The sequence below is a fragment of the Octopus sinensis genome, linkage group LG10 (assembly GCF_006345805.1).
Source record: "Octopus sinensis linkage group LG10, ASM634580v1, whole genome shotgun sequence".
Lineage (NCBI taxonomy): Eukaryota > Metazoa > Mollusca > Cephalopoda > Octopoda > Octopodidae > Octopus > Octopus sinensis.
This window is the reverse complement of record NC_043006.1, coordinates 20,811,030-20,832,905: the sequence shown is the minus strand read 5'-3', so window position 1 is coordinate 20,832,905 and position 21,876 is coordinate 20,811,030. Positions and strand designations below refer to the sequence as shown.

At 39.9% G+C, this 21,876-nt stretch overlaps 1 protein-coding gene across 4 annotated transcripts in view; it reads left to right on the top strand.

The window, feature by feature from the left end:
• LOC115216579 (centrosome and spindle pole-associated protein 1-like) overlaps positions 1-21,876 on the top strand; it is a 138,754-nt gene that overhangs the window by 27,104 nt on the left and 89,774 nt on the right. For all 4 annotated transcript variants that reach the window (XM_036506336.1, XM_036506335.1, XM_036506334.1 and 1 more), the window contains 6 exons: positions 6,350-6,481; positions 10,791-10,958; positions 11,647-11,730; positions 13,117-13,256; positions 17,656-17,806; positions 19,279-19,453. In XM_036506336.1, coding sequence (XP_036362229.1) covers positions 6,350-6,481; positions 10,791-10,958; positions 11,647-11,730; positions 13,117-13,256; positions 17,656-17,806; positions 19,279-19,453 — 850 coding nt within the window. The remainder of the gene's footprint in view (positions 1-6,349; positions 6,482-10,790; positions 10,959-11,646; positions 11,731-13,116; positions 13,257-17,655; positions 17,807-19,278; positions 19,454-21,876) is intronic.

Genomic DNA, 21,876 nt, shown 5'->3' with positions numbered 1-21,876 from the left:
GCAGTGTTTCTACAGCTGGATGTCCTTCCTAATGCCAACCACTCTGAGTGTAGTGGGTGCTTTTTACATGCCACCAGCACAGGTGCCAGATGAGACTGGCAATGGCCATGATTGGATGGTGCTTTTTACGTGCCACTGGCACGAAGGCCAGTCGGGGCGGCGCTTGGCAATGGCCAAATTTCGATGGTTCTCTTACGTACCACCGATACTGGTAACACAACTACAATTTCCCTTGATTTTGATCGATTTCCATTCTTAGATAGTTCTAAAATATCAAATTCTTTATCTCCCCCAGAGTATTCAAACTTATCCAAATTTAAGAATTTCTCTGTAATTTTCACTAAATGTTTGCATGGGGAATGTGTGATAGGGAATGTGCCCGACTGATAATTTTAATTCTTAACCCTTTTAATGATGAAATCATATATATCTGCTCAAAATGTTATTACCCTTAATGGTAGAAAACAGTTTTATATACTAACTAGCAGTATCGCATGGCGTTGCTCGGGTTTGTAAGGGAAATAACTATATAAGCATTTTTAGAGAGTTATAGCCAAAAAATAGCAAAAAAATGCATTAAAAATGGAAGAAAAATTATGGTAAATCTTTTTAAAAATCGTTGACTCATCGTAGACATTTTTAGAGAGTTACTTCCCTTATATAATAGCGAAAAAAATGCATTAAAATGGAAAAAAATGATGGTAAATTTTTTAAATCGTAGACTCATCGTAGACGCGCGCTAATACCCAGAAGGGCTTGATATGAATCATGACTATAAGATACCCGGTTTTGGTTAAACTGCACCGCAAAATGTGGGAGTAGTTAGGAATCTAAATCGTAGGAGACAGACACACAACTTCACTTTTATATATAAAGATATGACATTTGTTGAAGAATGTCATGTTTGAAACTTTTTTTTTTTTTTTTTGAGATGTATCAAATGTATTGAGACCCTGTGACTTGCAGAAAATACCAATTCTATTTTTCAGTAACCATTTAGTATAATTACTAGAATCATCACCATCATCATTTAACGTCGTTCTCCATGCTAGCATGGGTTGGACGGTTCAACTGGAATCTGGGAAGCCAGAAGGCTGCACCAGGCTCCAGTCTGATCTGGCAGTGTTTCTACGGCTGGATGCCCTTCCTCACGTCAACCACTCTGTGAGTGTAGTGGGTGCTTTTTACATGCCACCGGCACAGGTACCAGGGGAGGCTGGCAACGGCCACGATCAGATTGGTACTTTTTACGTGCCACCGGCACGGAAGCCGGTCAAGGTGGCGCTGGTATCGGCCACGTTCGGATGGTGCTTTTTACGTGCCATCGGCACAGGGATCACAACTACAATTTCCATTGGTTTTTAAGGTTGGTGTACTTGACTTAATAGGTCTCCTCAAGCTCAGGATCGAAACAGTGTTTCCTTACTTGCCACCTGCACTTGCCACCTGCACAGGAGTCAGTCCAGCAGCACTAACACTAGAATAATCAAGAAATTTAATTTTGCAGTAAGAATGATAAATATATATCTTTCTCTGCTGTATTTAGAAACGTGGATGTAAAGTTTCAAATTTGAAAAACTTAAAATGATTGAGTAAAATTCTGCAATCTAAGGACACTTATGAAAGATATCATTGACAATTATTAGCTAATAGGGCAGAGTTCTTGGAGATTATTAAGGTAGGTTGACATGAAAAGTGGACAGTTACTGTTTGTCTAAGAAAAAGCAGGAGATAAAGTGGATCTTTTCGGTTTGAATGGCAGTTTTTAACATAATTTCTAGGTAACTAAAAAATTTTAAACTTCGTATACTGGTAGAATGTGTTTATAAAACATCTTTTTCTCTTGGCTTTATTGAGAAAATTCTATAGTTTGTAAGATATTTGTTGTTTTTTTTTCTTCAATTTCTGCAATTTCAACCAATCACTGACGTCCATTGAGGTAAACAACATTCTGTGCCGTATGACTATGTCCCTCGTTTAACAAACAGATTGGGTTTAGTTACATTTGTGAAGAAAAAAAAAGATACCCTTCCCCCCACCCCTAATCCTAACCCTAAAACAGATTGAAATGCAATAGATCGATTCTAGGGTCATAATTATGGGTGACTATTTCATATGACACCACTAGAAAAAACTGCTGTTCAAACCGCAAAGATCTGATAAAGTATTATGACTATAATCACAAGTTACAAAAGAATGACTAAACACCAATGCAATGATATACCCTTTACCCAGATACTCAACATGCTAGAAATAACAGCCAAATTTCCTCCACGCTTTAATAATAGAAGAAAGAAGTCTATATTAGACGATATATTAGGCGTAGGAGTGGCTGTGTGGTAAGTAGCTTGCTTACGAACCACATGGTTCCGGGTTCAATCCCACCGCATGGCACCTTGGGCAAGTGTCTTCTACTATAGCCTCAGGCCAACCAAAGCCTTGTGAGTGGATTTGGTAGACAGAAACTGAAAGAAGCCCGTCGCATATATGTATGTGTATATATATATATATATGTGTGTGTGTTTGTCCCCCCAACATCACTTGACAACCGATGCTGGTGTGTTTACGTTCCATAACTTAGCGGTTCGGCAAAAGAGACCGATAGAATAAGTACAGGCTTACAAAGAATAAGTCCTGGGGTCGATTTGCTTGACTAAAGACGCTCCAGCATGGCCGCAGTCAAATGACTGGAACAAGTAAAAGAGAATGTAGTATCAGGATTTTAGTTAAGTGATTCTTAACTCTTTTGTTACCATACTGCTTTTGTTTCATTTATTATTGAAAATAATAAAGAATTTAATAAAAAAAATAACTGTCTCATTATCAAACTGCTGTTTTGGGACACAAATTAGCATGAAATTTTGATATAAAGCTTTAATTTCAATCCCTTTTAAACAAGATGTTTCTATCATGCCATGGTACACCATTGTGTTGCAAGGATTTTAAAAAATGTAATTTATTGCTTTAGAACATCTGTACTAAATCTTGAGCGTCTTGAAAAACATGTTATCCTAAAAATTTGTTAGGTGCAGGCGTGGCTGTGTGGTCAGAAGTTTACTTCCCAACCACATGGTTCCAGGTTCAGTCCCACTGTGTGGAACCTTTGGCAAGTGTCAACTAGACCCTTGGGCTGACCAAAGCCTTGTGAGTGGATTTGGTAGATGGAAATGGAAAGAAGCCCGTTTTATATATATATATATATATATATATATCATCATCATTATCATCATCATCATTTAGCGTCCGTTTTCCATGATAGCATGGGTTGGATGGTTCAACTGGGGTCTGTGAAGCCAGGAGGCTGCACCAGGCTCCAGTCTGATCTGGCAGTGTTTCTACGGCTGGATTGCCTTCCTAACGCCAACCACTCCGCGAGTGTAGTGGGTGCTTTTTACGTGCCACCCGCACAGGAGCCAGACGGAGCTGGCAAACGGCCACGAATGGATGGTGCTTTTACGTGCCACCGGCACGGGGGCCAGGTGAGGCTGGCAACGGCCACGAACAGATGGTGCTTTTTACGTGTCACCGGCACGGAGGCCAGTCGGGGCGGCGCTGGCAACGGCCACGATCGGATGGTTCGCTTACTTGTCACTGGCACTGGTATCATATATATATATATATCTGTGTGTGAGCAACACACTTTATTTCAGATTGTGTGTCTTCATATCTGTGATTTTCCACCATCACCACTTGACAACTGGTGTTTGTGAGTTTACATCCCTGTAACTTAGCAGTTCAGCAAAAGCAACTGATAGAACAAGTATCAGCCTTTAAAAAGTAAAAGGTAAGAGATACAAGTCATCGTCATCAGATCTTCAATACAAGAATATGTGAGACAGTTCAACAGAATCCATGATTTGGTATGGGTTCTGTGGTTGGATGCCTTTCCTAACACCAACCATTCTACAGAATTTACTTTTTCATGTCACCAGTACCAGTGAGGTCATAGTTACTGAGGGATATGTCATAGATAGGAATAAGCCTTTAAACTAGGTGTTGAGAGGCTAAAGGCAGATGGATAGACACTGATATCTTGCAGTGGTGGAGATACATGGCTACTCCACATTATGTAAGGGGTAACCATGTATCTTTGCTACAATGTTATAATTTCACTTGTTTCATTCATTGGGCCTTGAAATTTTAGTCGCACTAATTGACCCCCCCCCCCAGTACTCATCTTTTTATAAGGTGGGGATCCATTCTATTGATCTCTTTTGCTGATCTGCTAGATGACTGAGCCTGAACAAACTGTCAGTTGTCAAGTGGTGGTGGCGGGGAACAAGCACTCACACACACACACACACACACACATACATATAACAGGTTTCTTCACAGTTTCCCTTCTCCCAAATCCACTCACAAGGCGTTGGTAGGCATGAAGCTATAGTAAAAGACATTTGCTCAAGGACCCATGCAGTTGGACTGAACCTGAAGCCATTTCGCTGCAAAGTAAGATTCTTAGCCACTTAGCCATGACTGCACCATTATTAGTCTTTTTTTACTTGTTTCAATCATTTGACTGCAGCCATGCTGGAGCACCGCCTTTAGTCGAGCAGATCGACCCCAGGACTTATTCCTTAGAAGCCTAGTACTTATTCTATCAGTCTCTTTTGCCGAACCGCTAAGTTACAGAGACGCAATCACACCAGCATCGGTTGTCAAGCGATGTTGGGGGGACAAACACAAACACACACACACACATACATATAACAGGTTTCTTCACAGTTTTCCTTCTCCCAAATCCACTCACAAGGCATTGGTAGGCATGAAGCTATAGTAAAAGACATTTGCTCAAGGACCCATGCAGTTGGACTGAACCTGAAGCCATTTCGCTGCAAAGTAAGATTCTTAGCCACTTAGCCATGACTGCACCATTATTAGTCTTTTTTTACTTGTTTCAATCATTTGACTGCGGCCATGCTGGAGCACCGCCTTTAGTCGAGCAAATCGACCCCAGGACTTATTCCTTAGAAGCCTAGTACTTATTCTATCGGTCTCTTTTGCCGAACCGCTAAGTTACAGAGACGCAATCACACCAGCATCGGTTGTCAAGCGATGTTGGGGGGACAAACACAGACACACAAACACAGACACACAACACACACACACACACATATATATATATATATATATACGATGGGCTTCTTTCAGTTTCCGTCTACCAAATCCACTCACAAGGCTTTGGTCGGCCCGAGGCTATAGTAGAAGACACTTGCCCAAGGTGCCACGCAGTGGGACTGAACCCGGAACCATGTGGTTGGTAAGCAAGCTACTTACCACACAATATAATTAATATAACGTGAAGGTGTGTGGATCAGTAGTTAGAGTGTCAGGCTCACAAGTCATGAGGCAGTGGATTTAATTCCCAGACCAGTTCACTCAGCTGTTAAAATAAGTTGTAACATCACTGGTGGCACACGGTAGGGGCCTTTGCCTTTTCTTTGGATAACATCGATGGCATGGAGAGGGGAGCCTGGCATGCATGGGCGACTACTGGCCTTCTTCCACAAAAACAATCTTGCCTGGATTCGTACCTTGGAGGGTAACTTTCTAGGTGCAATCCCATGGTCATTCATGACGAAAGGGGATCTTTACCCTTAATATAAGAAAGATGTGTGGAGGCGCAATGGCCTAGTGGTTAGGGCAGCGGACCCGCGGTCGCAGGATCGCGGTTTCGATTCCCAGACCGGGCGTTGTGAGTGTTTATTGAGCGAAAACACCTAAAAAGCTCCACGAGGCTCCGGCAGGGGGTGGTGATCCCTGCTGTACTCTTTCACCACTCTTTCTCCCTCTCTTTCTTCTGTTGGCCTGCTTGCTTAGCCAGCAGGGTGGCGTCATTCAAAGGCTAAAACAATGCGAACGCATTGTGACCAGCGATGTGTAACAACATCTGATGGTCTGGTCGGTCCCGTGATCCGTGATAAGAAAGATGTAATATTTGTTTGTATTTTTTCCTTTATTTTTATCTTTAAAATATGACTTTTTAAAATACATTCCATAACAATGTGTGCCAGTAATTTTTTTATTTCATCTTCTGGGCCACTATGAAATCAAAGAAGTTGATAGGCACTATCCAAAATATATGGAAAGGTGGGTTAGTCATTAGTGGAATGCTTTTGGTCATTGGTCTATGCACTTAGGTCTGTCCGGGGTTAACCTAGCACAACAGAGATTTAAAAAAAGTAAATCTCAGAAGAAGCATGCTTGAATTTGAACCTGTATCCTTTGATAAACATCTTGGTTAATTAACTTATTATGCTGATGATATTCAAATACTTTTCAACCAAACGTAATGTTGATAAACTGTAATGAAACTAATTAATCATTTGTTTGTAATTGCAAATTTAAGGAGAATGAAATGACAATTCCACAACTGGAATCCCCTGCAAGGAAGAACTTCTCTCGGCAGGAATTGAACATTGAACGCTTGGAACGACAGCTAAATGAGCTGAGGGCCATGTCAGTGTCTGCAGGAGAGAAGGTAAAAGTTTCATCATTATCATCATCATCATTTTAAGCCCACTTTTCCATGTTTGTTCGGATCAGACTGAATTTGTTGAAGCAGATTTTGCATGTGTACATGCACGCACACACATATATTTTTATCTTGAAGGGTCTTTTAGTTGAACAGGTCAACTGCAGTACTTATTTTTTTTAAAGCCCGGTTCTTATTCTATCAGTGTCTTTTTGCCAAACTACCAAGTTACTGGAACATTAACAAACCAAGATGGGATGTCAACTGCCTTTCATCCTTTCAGAGCTGATAAATTAAGTACCAGTTGAGCACTGGAATCGATGTAATTAATTTAACCTCTCCCTCAAAATTTCAGGCCTTGTGCTATATTAGAAAGGATTATTATTATTATTATTATTATTATTATTATTATTATTATCTCTCTATATATATAAACGGCAAAATGTCTGTGTGTGTGCCCTTTATACAAATCCACAATTTTTCAGTTAGAGGGCTAGCACTTTCTATGGTCATTCAAAACCGTCCAAGGGTGGCTATGCACATCTTTACATTTCCCCAGTCACCCAACAAAGCCATTAAAAAATCAATAGAAGTGACTTTTTTGTGAATTTTCTATCCAAAACCCAATCAAAATGCCCAAAACTTGATACGCTAATTGAATGCCAGCTAGCTGTATGTGATCGGTCGGAGATTTGGACAGTACTCGCGTGAATGTGCGCACGCACGCAGCTGTATATGCATGTATATGCGTTGCCGGGTCATAGTGCTAGTTATTATTATTATTATTATATTATTATTATTATTATTATTATCATCTCTCTATATATATAAACGGCAAAATGTCTGTGTGTGTGCCCTTTATACAAATCCACAATTTTTCAGTTAGAGGGCTAGCACTTTCTATGGTCATTCAAAACCGTCCAAGGGTGGCTATGCACATCTTTACATTTCCCCAGTCACCCAACAAAGCCATTAAAAAATCAATAGAAGTGACTTTTTTGTGAATTTTCTATCCAAAACCCAATCAAAATGCCCAAAACTTGATACGCTAATTGAATGCCAGCTAGCTGTATGTGATCGGTCGGAGATTTGGACAGTACTCGCGTGAATGTGCGCACGCACGCAGCTGTATATGCATGTATATGCGTTGCCGGGTCATAGTGCTAGTTATTATTATTATTATTATTATTATTAATAATGATTTTAAATTTTGGCAGAAGGCCAGTAAGTTCAGAGGAGGGGATAAGTCAATTACATCAACCCCAGTGCTCAACTGGTACTTATTTAATTGACCCCAAAAAGATGAAAGGCAAAGTCAATCCTGGCAGAATTTGAACTCAGAATGAGAATTATAATTATAATATAAGTAACTCCTACTAAATGTGTTGGTTGCCTTTTTCTTTTGTTTATCCATTAACCTATACCATCACCTCATCATTGAATGGTTTGACTGGGCTGGCATGCTGCACTGGTCTCCAGTCTGATTTGGCATGATTTTCTACAGCCGGATGCCCTTCCTAATGCCAACCTCTCAGGTGCCATTTACATGACATTGGGGTGCATTTACATGCCACTGGCACAGGTGCTGATTTGCATGGGTCATTTTCTCAAGCACAACATAATGCCAAAGGTCTTGGTCATTACCTCTGTGAGGCTCAGCACTCGAAAGGAACTCAGCCACTTTGCCTCCATGAGTCCCAACATTCAAAGATGTTCTTTACGTGCCACCAGCATGAGTGCTCTTGGCTTGATGGGTCCTCTCAAGCACAGCACATCACCGAATAATCTCAGTCACCAGTCAATGCATCTGTGCAGTTCAAGGGTCATGCTTCACGACCTCATCCCATGTCTTCCTGGGTCTACTTCTACCACAGGTTCCCTCCACAATTAGAGATCGGCACTTCTCTACACAGCTGTCCTCATCCATATGCATCACATGACTATACCAGCGCAGTTGCCTCTCTTGCACACCACGTGATTCCTCTCTCAAGATGCTTACACTCTATCAAACATGCACACTGACATTGCACATCCAGTGAAGAATACTGGCTTCATTTCTTTCAAGCCTACGCATGTCCTCAGCTGTAAAAGCCCATGTTTCACTGCCATGCAACATAGCTGTTCATACACAGGCCTCAAACAATCAGCCTTTGTTGCCAGCATAGGTAGGAGCTCTCTGAACTTCACCCAGCCTATTCTTATTCTCACAGCTATGCTCTTAGAGCATCTACTTCCACTACTAACTTGGTCACCTAGATAATGGAAGCTATCTACTACGTCTAGGTTGACTCCTTGGCAGTTGATGGAGTCTATGTTCTACACATTTTCAGCGTTTATTGCACCTGTGCACCTTCCACATAGAAAAAATTAGTTTCCCTGTTAACATTCCTCTGATGTTGCTGCACCTTTTATTAATCCAAAGCTTTCACTGGGTGCATCTTATGGGGTTTCTACCTACACCTTTTATAAAGATTGAGCAAGGCCTGCTACCTGAAGGGATTTGGGATTTGTCTGCCTTCCTACTTATTAAGACTTTGGTTTTTGTTAGGTTAACTCTAAGGCTCTTTGCTTCTAGACCTTGCTTCCATACCTGGAACTTTTTCTCTAGTTCATGTAGTGATTCAGCAATAAGAGCAAGGTCATCAGCATAGAGGAGCTCCCTTTGCCTGGAGGACTGAACAAGATGGGGCTGGGCACCAATCCTTGGTGATCCCCTTCTTGTACCCTGAATTCTTCACTGTACTCACTGCCTACCTTCGGCTCTCACCAACCACTTGTCTATCTCTAGTTTCTACATGACCACCAGATAAGGGATCAGAGGACCCTGTCAAAAGCCTTCTCCAAGTCAACAAAAGCCAATTACAGAGGTTTATCTTTGGCTAGGTAATACTCCTGCATTTGCCTTACTGGAAATGGGAAAATTGATCTTGTTTGCAGAATTACCTGATTGTTACCTTCCCAGAAGATTTTATACCTATGTGTCTTGCCTGTGAGGAACCTGGCTGAAGCTCCTCTCCACTTTACCTTCAAGCATCTCTACAATCTCGTTAGACCTACATATTTCAATGTCCCAACATTTACAGTGCCAACTCTGAAAACTGGAAAAGGGATGTGGGAGGGAACATGGAGAGATGTTATTCAGTACCTGGAAAGAAGGTTTCTGTGATCGTTTGATAACCAATATGTCACAACAATTGTTCTCGCTTTTAACCTATCATCATTCAAGCATGTTAAAATTGTTGCCTCTATTGGGGGTGAGAACAAGGCATTTATTGTAAATATAAACAGTACTGCAGCTGCAAATATACATATAAATGTGCCAGTGTTAAATTAAATAAGTAGGAAGGAGAGATGTTATATATATATATATATAAACAATTTATAGGTAAGGGCAAAAGAAAAGTTTCTAATGCCAAAATATGCCGAAAATAGACACAATGTCAATAACCATGTAATTTATCACTACAAGCACGTGTTTCGAAGAAAGCCGACAGAAATTTCTAAAAAATCTCGTTATTACCATATCAGACCTGATTTTTTGGCATTAGAAATTTTTTCTTTTGCCCTTACTTATAAATTGTTTATAAATTTAACCTTTAAAGGAATTTTTGCTGGCCATTGATAGAATTTTTTTCAAAAAATTTTATCCTACATTAGATATATATATATATATAAATCGCTATTTTCCACAAAGAATATGTTCTCAAATAAAAAAACTCATTAAAAATGCTTTGGTTTGTACTGAGTTTTTTATTTGAGAACATATTCTTTGTGGAAAATAGCGATTTGACGTCTATATCTAGCATGTTGACTGTCCACTTTTAGTGGTCAGTCCTTTGAATTTTGTATGTAAAAATATTTTAATCTTCGGATTTTTTTAATATGCTAGGCCACTGGTTTTAATTGATTAATATCAATTTCTACCCTTATTTCTACCAGCGGGGTGGCGTCATTCGAAGGCTAAAGCAATGCGAACGCATTGTGACCAGTGATGTGTAACAACATCTGATGGTCTGGTCGGTCACGTGATCACGTGATATATATATATATATATATATATACACACACACACACACACACACACACACATACATACAATGGTCTTCTTTCATTTTCCATCTCCAGATATATTCACAAAGATTTGGCAGGGCTAGGGTAATAATAGAAGATATTTGCATAGGGTTGTATAGTGGTACCGAACCTGAAATCATGCAGTTGCCAAATGAATTTCTCAAACACACAGCCATGCCTACCCCGTGTTAATCAAATCACATAAATGAAGTGAATTAAAATGTTTTTTTGTTTGTTTGTTTAGTTGAACAGTCAAAGACAGACAACACAACAGCCTGAGCCACCACCAAAACCAGTGACCAAGAACACCACAGAATCTGTGGATTTTTTTTCCAAGTTTGGTGAATATGACAAAAAAAAGAAGAAGCTGAGAGCAGAACTAGAGAACGATTACCAAAAGCATTTGGCTGGGGTAAGTCCATATGGTGAGAGGATATGAGAGAATGAGAGAGAAGAGGAATAATAGAAGAAAATAATGGAGTGGCTGTGTGGTAAGTAGCTTGCTAACCAACCACATGGTTCCAGGTTCAGTCCCACTGCGTGGCATCTTGGGCAAGTGTCTTCTGCTATAGCCCCGGGCTGACCAATGCCTTGTGAGTGGATTTGGTAGACGGAAACTGAAAGAAGCCTGTCATATATATATATATATGTATATATATGTGTTTGTGTGTCTGTGTTTGTCCCCCTAGCATTGCTTGACAACCGATGCTGGTGTGTTTACGTGCCCGTCACTTAGCGGTTCGGCAAAAGAGAGTGATGGAATAAGTACTGGGCTTACAAAGAATAAGTCCCGGGGTCGATTTGCTCGCCTAAAGGCGGTGCTGCAGCATGGCCGCAGTCAAATGACTGAAACAAGTAAAAGTAAAAAAAAATAAATAAATAAAAGAAACATGTATGTGTGTGTGTGTGTGTGTGTGTATATATAAGAGAGAAAGAAGGATAGGGCGACATTTTAGTCAGTTGCCTCTGTTTGTTGTTTTACTCATAGAACAGATATTTATATATATGTCAGTTATTTTGATTATAAATTTGGTGGATAATTCGTTGCAGTAAGTTGTTTGTGTTTGAGATTACTAACACTATACTGCTCTGGTTTGCAGGCGAACCTGCGACGATATGGTAACCCTAAAGGACCGGTAGACAATACAGCTTCACACCCAGGCATTGGAAGCAGTCTCTCACTGGTCAGTATCAGTAATTATTGGTGGCGGAGTTGCTCTTTAACACATTAGCATTTAAACTGGCCATATCCAACACAAGTATGCTACCTGTTTAAATATTTTAACCAGCCAGATCCTGCCTGTCATACTTACCCTTCAATGTCATTCTAAAAATATACAATCACATCATAAAAAATTCAAATTTACAAAATGATGCATGATAGGCGCAGGAGTGGCTGTGTGGTAAGTAGCTTGCTAACCAACCACATGGTTCCGGGTTCAGTCCCACTGCGTGGCATCTTGGGCAAGTGTCTTCTGCTATATCCCCGGGCCGACCAATGCCTTGTGAGTGGATTTGGTAGATGGAAACTGAAAGAAGCTTGTCGTATATATGTATATATATATATATATATTATATATATATATATATGTATGTGTGTATTTGTGTGTCTGTGTTTGTCCCCCCTAGCATTGCTTGACAACCGATGCTGGTGTGTTTACGTCCCCGTCACTTAGCGGTTCGGCAAAAGAGAGTGATGGAATAAGTACTGGGCTTACAAAGAATAAGTCCCGGGGTCGATTTGCTCGACTAAAGGTGGTGCTCCAGCATGGCCACAGTCAAATGACTGAAACAAGTAAAAGAGTAAAAGAGAGTAAAGGGATTAATTAAAATCAGTGTAAATGAAAAAGCCTTACATTTGAATGCTAAGGGGTTAATCAAAGGTTCTTCATCTATGACAATCCTGTTTTATTCAGACATAGTGTCTCTGGCGCCACATCAAACATGCATATTTGAGGGCAATTTAGCTGTTGTTTTATAGCATGTTGGGTCATACTGCTAGTGCATGCATATACAGCTGCATGCGTGCGCACATACACGCGAGTACTGTCCAAATCTCCGACCAATCACATACAGCTAGCTGGCATTCAATTGGCGTATCAAGTTTCGGGCATTTTGACTGGGTTTTGGATAGAAAATTCACAAAAAAGTCACTTCTATTGACTTTTTTAATCGCTTTGCGGGGTGACTGGGGAAATGTAAAGATGTGCCATGACCACCCTTGGACAGTTTTGAATGACCATAGAAAGTGCGAGCCCTCTAACTGAAAAATTGTGGATTTGTATAAAGGACACACACGCAGACATTTTGCCGTTTATATATATAGAGATGATGATGAGTAGGATGTGATTTGAAAGATATTTGACTGTTATTTTTAACTGATAACGCTGAGAATCTTCCCTTTTAAAATTGGTGTAGTTTATACAAAAAGAAAAAAAAGAAATTAATGTCTTGACAATGATGCAAGATTTCATTACATTGAAGGATTTTGTTGTCAGATCATGACCATAAATGTATAGCCTTTTCATTAGAGTCTGAAGCCCTAATCATTTTTATTATTTATATCCCAGGATGTCTTTGGTGTAGAAAAGCCCCCGTTGCGTAATCGCTTGAAAGCTATTGAGAACACGGAAAGTTCAGAGCCCAGTAAACATATCAAATGGGTAAATGGACCCCATGAAAGGAGTAGAGATGAGCCGAGTACTAGCAGGTAATGCTGCCTTCAGTTATCAGTTCTTTTCGTCTGTCATATCTGCACCAGTTGCTATCTATCTATCTATCTACCTACATATCTATCCATCTGTGTGCGTATGTGTGTGTGGGTATATATCTCTTATTATAAAAGGCAGATTTTATCTGCCTCCCTTTGGGAGTTATACAAATCTACAATATAGGATTTCTTCAATTACAATTTACCTAGCATTTTTAAGAGTACAATGCATCGCGTCATGCCAGGTCCAGTTTTTAAAATTTAAACTCCAATTAAGCAAAATTTACAGAAAACTCACATTCTGGTGTGTGTGTCAAATGCTTTTCTTAGTCTGGTTTACACCACACGCAAACGCACACACACAGTGGCCAACGAATAAAATGAAAGTAAATAGCGACAGAGTGATTTGAGGAAGACTAAACTGAAAGTGTTTAAACCACTACTCAAAAAATAAAAAAACACAGCAAACAGAAACAAATAAATACATAACCATTTAATCCTCACACAACTTCTTCAATTAGAATTTACCTAAGATTTTTCAGAGTACTTCAGTGGGTGATGCCATAAAAAATTTCTTTCAATTTTACCACCAATTAAGACAAAATTCGAGAAAACTCAATATTTTAACATATCACTCCGAAAGCATTGATGTACATGTGTGCGTGCGTGAGTGTGTGTGTGTCATTCCTCACACACACGCATACACATACATATACAACTACATACAACTACATACACATACAACTACATACAAACACGTGTGTGTTTGTTATTAGTAAAAAAGGCGCCAAAACTCAACTCACTTATCATTCCAACACATTTGCAAAGACACACGGACGGACAGAAAAGGTAAATTGGTTTTTATTTTACTCTGTATATATTTTATTATATAATATTATATATAGATATATGTATATATAATTGCAGTATGAAACAGTGTTTATGTATAAACAGACGACACTTATATATAGTTACCAAGCCGCCCGAATTTACCTATTCATATTTAAATGAGAATATCAGAGTAAATCTCTTTAGTACATTCGTGAAAACACGTATTATACTTCGTAAACACTTCAAATACAGTTTTGTACAAAAATCGAAGTGTAATTTTAATTCCGTGAATTATGGGAGATTTTTTTCCGAAATTTGTTCCTATTGTGTTTTCAAAATTTGTAATTCTGACAAAAAATGGATACGAATTTCATTATATCAAGCAGCGAGTCAGAATTCGAAGGATTTTCTACTGAACACCTTCATAAATCTAACTCTATGACTGAAAAAAAAAAAGCGTCTTTATATAAGAGTGAAGTTGTGTGTCTGTCTCCTACGATTTAGATTCCTAACTACTCCCACATTTTGCGGTGCAGTTTAACCAAAAGCGGGTATCTTATAGTCGTGATTCATATCGAGCCCTTCTTGGTATTAGCGTGTGTCTACGATGAGTCTACGATTTAAAAAAAATTTACCATCATATTTTTCCATTTTAATGCATTTTTTCGCTTTTATATAAGGGAAGTAACTCTCTAAAAATATCTACGATGTGTCAACGATTTAAAAAAAATTTACCTTAATTTTTTTTCAATTTTTAATGCATTTTTTTGCTATTTTTTGCTATAACTCTCTAAAAATGCTTATATAGTTATTTCCCTTACAACCCGAGCAACGCCGGGCGATACTGCTAGTTTATATATATATTTAAGGCGGCGAGCTGGCAGAAATGTTAGCACGCCGGGCGAAATGCGTAGCCGTATTTCGTCTGCCGTTTCCATCTGGCTTCAAATTCCGCCAAGGTCGACTTTGCCTTTCATCCTTTCGGGGTCGATAAATTAAGTACCAGTTACGCACTGGGGTCGATGTAATCGATTTAATCTGTTTGTCTGTCCTTGTTTGTCCCCTCTGTGTTTGGGCCCTTGTGGGTAGTAAAGAAATAAAAGAGAAAGAAAAAAAAAATGTCTGTCCTTGTTTGTCCCCTCTATGTTTAGCCCCTTGTGGGTAATAAAGAAATGGGTATATATTTATTTATTCATTTGTTCACTTTTTTTATGTCTGATTTTCCTTGTTAGCATGGGTCCGATGAACATTTTACTGAGGCATTGTTTTATAGCTGAATGCTCTCTTCCTATTACCAATTCAAATATATGAGTAAAAAAAATTAACAGATAGCAAGAGTTATGTCGAGAACCAAATGGACAGTCGGATCCTGAGGGAACCGAATTGTATTGAGAGCCCAGAGGGGCCTTCTCAGGTGGCTGCCTCTGGTGCTGGAAAGAAGACATTGCAATATGATAATTGACTCGTGTAAAAACGAGAATTTCAGAATTCTACATCGGAGTTCCAGATTTCGGTTGCAGCAGTGCTTGTAGAGGTTCATTGCCTCTAATTTGTGAATAAACTGTAATTTTGGTTGTATGGACTTTTTGGTCCAAAGAAATTGTATTTTTGAATTGTAAGAGGGTCAGTACCTCGTTGTATGTATTTTTAAAAAATAATGTTTTAGAGAAGCAGAGGATCAGCAGGCGCCGTCTGCCTTCTCCCATCTTTACCATTTTTCATCATAATCATCCGCCTCATTAACGTCTATGTCTAGCCCGCAAGCTGCTCTTTGTAATGCCTTTATGGCAAATTTCTATGAAATAAAGTAGCTTGCTTACCAACCACATGGTTCCGGTTTCAGTCCCACTGCGTGCCACCTTGGGCAAGTGTCTTCTATTATAACCTTGGGCCAACCAAAGCCTAGTGAGTGAATTTGGTAGACGGAAACTGAAAGAAGCCCGTCATATATATGTGTATATATTTGTGTGTCTGTGTTTGTCTCCCAACATCGCTTGACAACCGATGTTGGTGTGTTTACGTCCCCGTAACTTAGTGGTTTGGCAAAAGAGGCTGATAGAATAAGTACTAGGCTTCCAAAGAATGAGTCCTGGGGTCGATTTGCTCACTCCGTGAGTGTAGTGGGTGTTTTTTACGTGCCACCGGCACAGGTGCCAGACGAGGCTGGCAAACGGTCACAATCGGATGGTGCTTTTTACGTGCCACTGACACGGGGGCCAGACAAGGCTGGCAACGGCCACAATCGGATGGTGCTTTTTACATGCCACCGGCACGGAGGCCAGTCGGGGCGACGCTGGCAACGGCCAAATTCGGATGGTTCTCTTACATGCCACCGGCACTGGTATCACAGCTACAATTTCCATTGATGTTGATTGATTTCGATTTTGATTTTCGATTTTGACATTTGACAGAATGATCTGAATGCTAAAGGGTTAAGGATTGACTCAAGCTCCAGTGTCTACAACTTTGGCTTGGTTTCTATAGCAGCATATAACAGGCTTCTCTCAGTTTCCATCTACCAAATCTACTCACATGACTTTAGTTGTCCTGGGACTATAATAGAAGACATACTTGCCCAAATTGCCACACAGCAGGACTGAACCCAGGACCACTTGGTTGGGAAGCTAGCTTCTTTGCCACACAGTCACACCTGCATCTGTATACCACTGTTGTATATCCAAACAGTGAAGGTGCATGGCTTAGTGGTTAGGGTATTCAGCTTACAGTCTTAAGGTCATCAGTTCAATTCCTGGCAACGCGTTGTGTCCTTGAGCAAGACACTTTATTTCACGTTATTCTAGTCCACTCAGCTGGCAAAAATGAGTAGTACCTGTATTTCAAAGAGCCAGCCTTGCCACACTTTGTGTCACACTGAATCTCCCTGAGAACTATGTTAAAGGTACGTGTGTCTGTGGAACACTCAGCCACTTCAGTGTTAATTTCACAAGCAGGCTGTTCTGTTAAACAAACCAACTGGAACCCTCATCATCATAACCAATGGACTGCCAGTCATTCATAACCAAACAGCTATGTTTATTATAACTATCACTGACCGTATGACCTAAAGCTAATGTCTTTTCTTGTATTGCTATCAAGCACTAATAATATCGGATCTTTTCGGTTTGAACGGAAGTTTTTAACATAATTTGTAGGTAACTAAAAGATTTTAAACTTCATATACTGGTAGAATGTGTTTATAAAAAATCTTTTTCTCTTGGCTTTATTGAGAAAATTCTATAGTTTGTAAGATATTTGTTGTTTTTTTTTTCTTCAATTTCTGCAATTTCAACCAATCAGTGGCATGTATTGAGGTAAAAAAAAAACATTCTGTGCCGTATGAATATGTCCCTCGTTTAAGAAACAGATTGGGTTTATTTACATTTGTGAAGAAAAAAAGATACTCTTCCCCTAACCCTAACTAACACTAACCCTAAAACAGATTGAAATGCAATAGATCGATACTAGGGTCATAATTATGGTTGACAATTTCATATGACACCGCTAGAAAAAACTGCCGTTCAAACCGAAAAGATCCATAATAGCTCTAGTACTTTTTTGTCTTTTTTAGGCAATACCAACCAACACTCAATGAAGAAATAGAGTCTCGTCTTCGAAGAAACCAATCACCATTACTTGCAGTATCTAATAATTTACTTGATGATCCTCTTTGGGACGAACTACGAGAGGTTCCACATCCTTTAGACTCCAAAATTTCCCCTGTAAATTCACTTTATGTTTTTTTCTGTCTTTTCTGACCTGCTCATTAAATTTTTTGTGTTACTGCTATCTCTTTTACTTGTTTCAGTAACTGTGACCATGCTGGAGCACCACCTTTAGTCGAGCAAATAGACCCCCCCCCCCCAGGCAAAAAGAGTAATCCTGCAACAGACCAGCACCCTGTCCAGATGGGGAATATATGTGCCATGGAAACTGGGAAACTGGCCCTTGTGGGTTTGGGTTGGTGCAAATCGAGAAGGCAACTTTACCTTTACCCTTTACAGTCCTCAAGTGGCACTTATTTTATAAAAAGGAAAGTCAAAAGTCTGTTTGTACTTTCCTTAATTCCCAACGATGAAGGCATGCGGCTTAGTGGTTAGGGTTTTCAGCCTACAATCGTACGGTCATGTGTTCAATTCCCAGCAATGCATTGTGTCCTTGAGCAAGACACTTTATTTCACGTTATTGTGAACCTCAACAGAATTTGAAGTAACAATATAAAGACGGATGAGATGCTACTAAACATTTTGCCTGGCTTGGTAACAGTTCGCCAGCTTGCTGCCTTAGTAACCATCCAAATATTACCATTTTGAATTGGCTGTCACTAACTTTTAGTTAAATTCTTTTCTCTCTCTCTCTCTCCCTCACTCCCCCCTCTCTCTCTCTGTCATAGACATATTTATACTTATCTCAGTCACATTCATATTATTATCACTCTCTCATATACACAAACACACACTATTATACATACATACATACATACGTACAGGCGCAGGAGTGTCTGTGTGGTAAGTAGCTTGTTTACCAACCACATGGTTCCGGGTTCAGTCCCACTGCGTGGAACCTTGGGCAAGTGTCTTCTACTATAGTCTCGGGCCGACTAAAGCCTTGTGAGTGGATTTGGTAGACAGAAACTGAAAGAAGGCGGCAAGCTGGCAGAAATGTTAGCACGCCGGGCGAAATACTTAGCAGTATTTCGTCTGCCGCTGCATTCTGAGTTCAAATTCCGCCGATGGCGACTTTACCTTTCATCCCTTCGGGGTCGATTAAATAAGTACCAGTTACGCACTGGGGTCGATATAATCGACTTAATCCGTTTGTCTGTCCTTGTTTGTCCCCTCTATGTTTAGCCCCTTGTGGGCAATAAAGAAATAGGAAACTGAAAGAAGCCCGTCGTATATATGTATATATATATATATATATATGCGTTTGTGTGTCTGTGTTTGTCCCCCTAGCATTGCTTGACAACCGATGCTGGTGTGTTTATGTCCCCATTACTTAGCGGTTCGGCAAAAGAGACCAATAGAATAAGTACTGGGCTTACAAAAGGAATAAGTTCCGGGGTCGAGTTGCTCGATTAAAAGGCGGTGCTCCAGCATGGCCGCGGTCAGATGACTGAAACAAGTAAAAGAGAAAAAAAGAAAGAAATATATATATTTTGCTAAGCTTAATCATGTCTTCATTTTCTTGTTAGCTCCCTCAAAGCCATCCACTGCCAACTCTGCCAGCTACCAATATATCAGAAATCTTTGCAGCAAACAAGGGAACTGAACAATTTCAACACAAAAGTCCTATAAACTCAGGAACTCCCACCAGAAGTCGATATCCTCCAAGAAAGACTGAAGATACCTATGCTACTCTACCATTGGGTCAGTCCATGTGATAAAATACTTTTTAAAAATATATTTTAACAAATTCCAAACATTATTCACATTCGACGGATATTTGTCCTCATCTTGTTTGTTGTTAACACAATCATTTCGCTGATATACCCTCCAGCCTTCATCAGGTGTCTTGGGGAAAATTCGAACCTGGGTTCTCATTCCTAAGGTATTTTTCAATGTCATTATTTTTTATTATTATTATTATTATTATTCTCCTACTCCTCCCTCCTCTTCTTCTTCTTCTTCCACTTCTTCTTCTTCTTCTTCTTCTTCTTCTTTTTCTTCTTCTTTTTCTTCTTCTTCTTTCACTTCTTCTTCTTCTTCTTCTTCTTCTTTGTCTTCTCCTCCTTCTTCTTCTCCTCCTTCTTCTTCTTCTTCAGGTCACTGCTTGGGATCAATCTTGGGGTTAGTAGCCCGCACTCTTAACCACTACACCTTATGCCCTGTGTATGGCGTAGTGGTTAAGAGCACAGGCTACTAACCCCAAGATTCTGAGTTCCATTCCAAGCAGTGACCTGAACAATAATTATAAGTATAACATTGAAAAATGCCGTAGGAATGAGAAACCAGGTTTGAAATTCCCCCCAAGACACCTGATGGAGGCTGGAGGGTATATCAGCCGAAACATTGTGTTAACAACAAATAAGATGAGAACAAATATCTGTCAAATGTAAATAAAGTAAATAATGTACATAATTTCTCATCTCTTAAATATAGAACTGCATTACACTTTTGTTAAATTTTTTTAGCTGTTGCTGTAATGTTTTTTAAGTGCCATGAACTCGGTATGACAAATGTAATGAACAGAATTTAATAAATGTAGACTAATATAACAAAGACGGTATGACAGATGTAGACACATATCTGCCTATTAACCCTTTTGATACCAACCTGCTTGGAGGTGCATGGCTCAGTGGTTAAGACCATCAAACTCACAATCATGATGTAGTGAGTTCGATTCCCAGACTGTGCAGTGTGTTGTGCTCTTGAGCAAGACACTTTATTTCATGTTGCTCCAGTTTACTCAGCTGTAGAAATGAGTTGTGATGTCACTGATGCCAAACTGTATCAGCCCTTGCCTTTCCCTTGGGTAACAATGATGGTGTTGAGAAGGAAGACTAATATTCATGGGCGACTGCTGGTCTTCCATAAACAACCTTGCTTGGACTTGTGCAATTCCATGGTCATTCTTGACCGAAAGGGATCTTTACATTTTTGTTACCAACCTGCTTGAAATTACTCCATGTTTTATGCTACAAAGTCCTTAATTTAAAATGATCACAATTAAAACTTACCTTTAAAATTTCATGCTATTTTATATTCCAAAGTCCATCGCCTCCTCACCGTGGTGGGGACGCTGGCAACGGGTAGTGTCAGAGCTATGCTGTCGGGAACTTCAGTTCCTGGTAGGGCCACCCAAGGCGGATTGGTCTGACACTGAGTGGTATTAGGGCCACAACCTGGTGAAAATCCTCGGAGTGTCTGTTTCGGCAACTGGCGGCTCCTCAGTCGTTCTGTCCCTGCGTCTGCGGACAATCTGTGGCAAACAGGATGTCTCTACATGCGGGATTGTTGGGGGACCGCTTGTGAAATTCATATTCCCACGAAACTTCTTCCACTGCCATGGTGCGAGATGCCTCAAGGGTGGTGGAAGAAGCCGACTCAACCTACCCAGGGTGGATGTCGCCACAAGTAAGTAGTAAGTAAACACCAGCTTCATTATGACAAAGTTATTTTAATTAATGCTTTATTTTAAAAATTAATTGAAACAAAGACAGAAATACTGTAACAAAAGGGTTAATTAGTCTATAGATGGGCTGTGTGGTAAGAAATTTACTTCCTAACCACATAGTTCCAAGTTCAGTCCCACTGCATGGCACCTTGGGTAAGTGTTTTCTAGTGGATAAGTTAAGTTAAGTTAATTTTTTAGCTCAAAAAGCAAAAAGCAAGGCCATGTAGGGGGACATGGAGTTATGTACAGGGAGGGTGTTCATGCAAAGAGTTCAGGCCATTTCTGGTCAAGAGAGACATTGAACTGAGCGGTCATCGGCATCTTCACTATCTCGTCCGGCAGCTTATCCCACGGATCCGCAACTCGGACGGAGAAAGCCCCTCTCCTTCGATTGAGATGAAATCGTCGCAGATAGAGCTTTTCGGAGTGACCCCGCAGCCGACGCTCTGAAGCAGGAATGAAGAACAGCTCTTTCGAGGGGTTACACTTTCTGCTTATGATGTTGTGAGTGAGAATGAGATCACCACGGCGGCAGCGTTTTTCCAGAGAATAAAGGTCGAGCGTCTTCAGCCTTTCTTCATAAGACAAATGCTTGAGACCACGATTTGGTAGATAGAAACATGTGGCTAAGAAGCAAGCTTCTTACCATACAGCCAATCACTGATAAGATTATTTT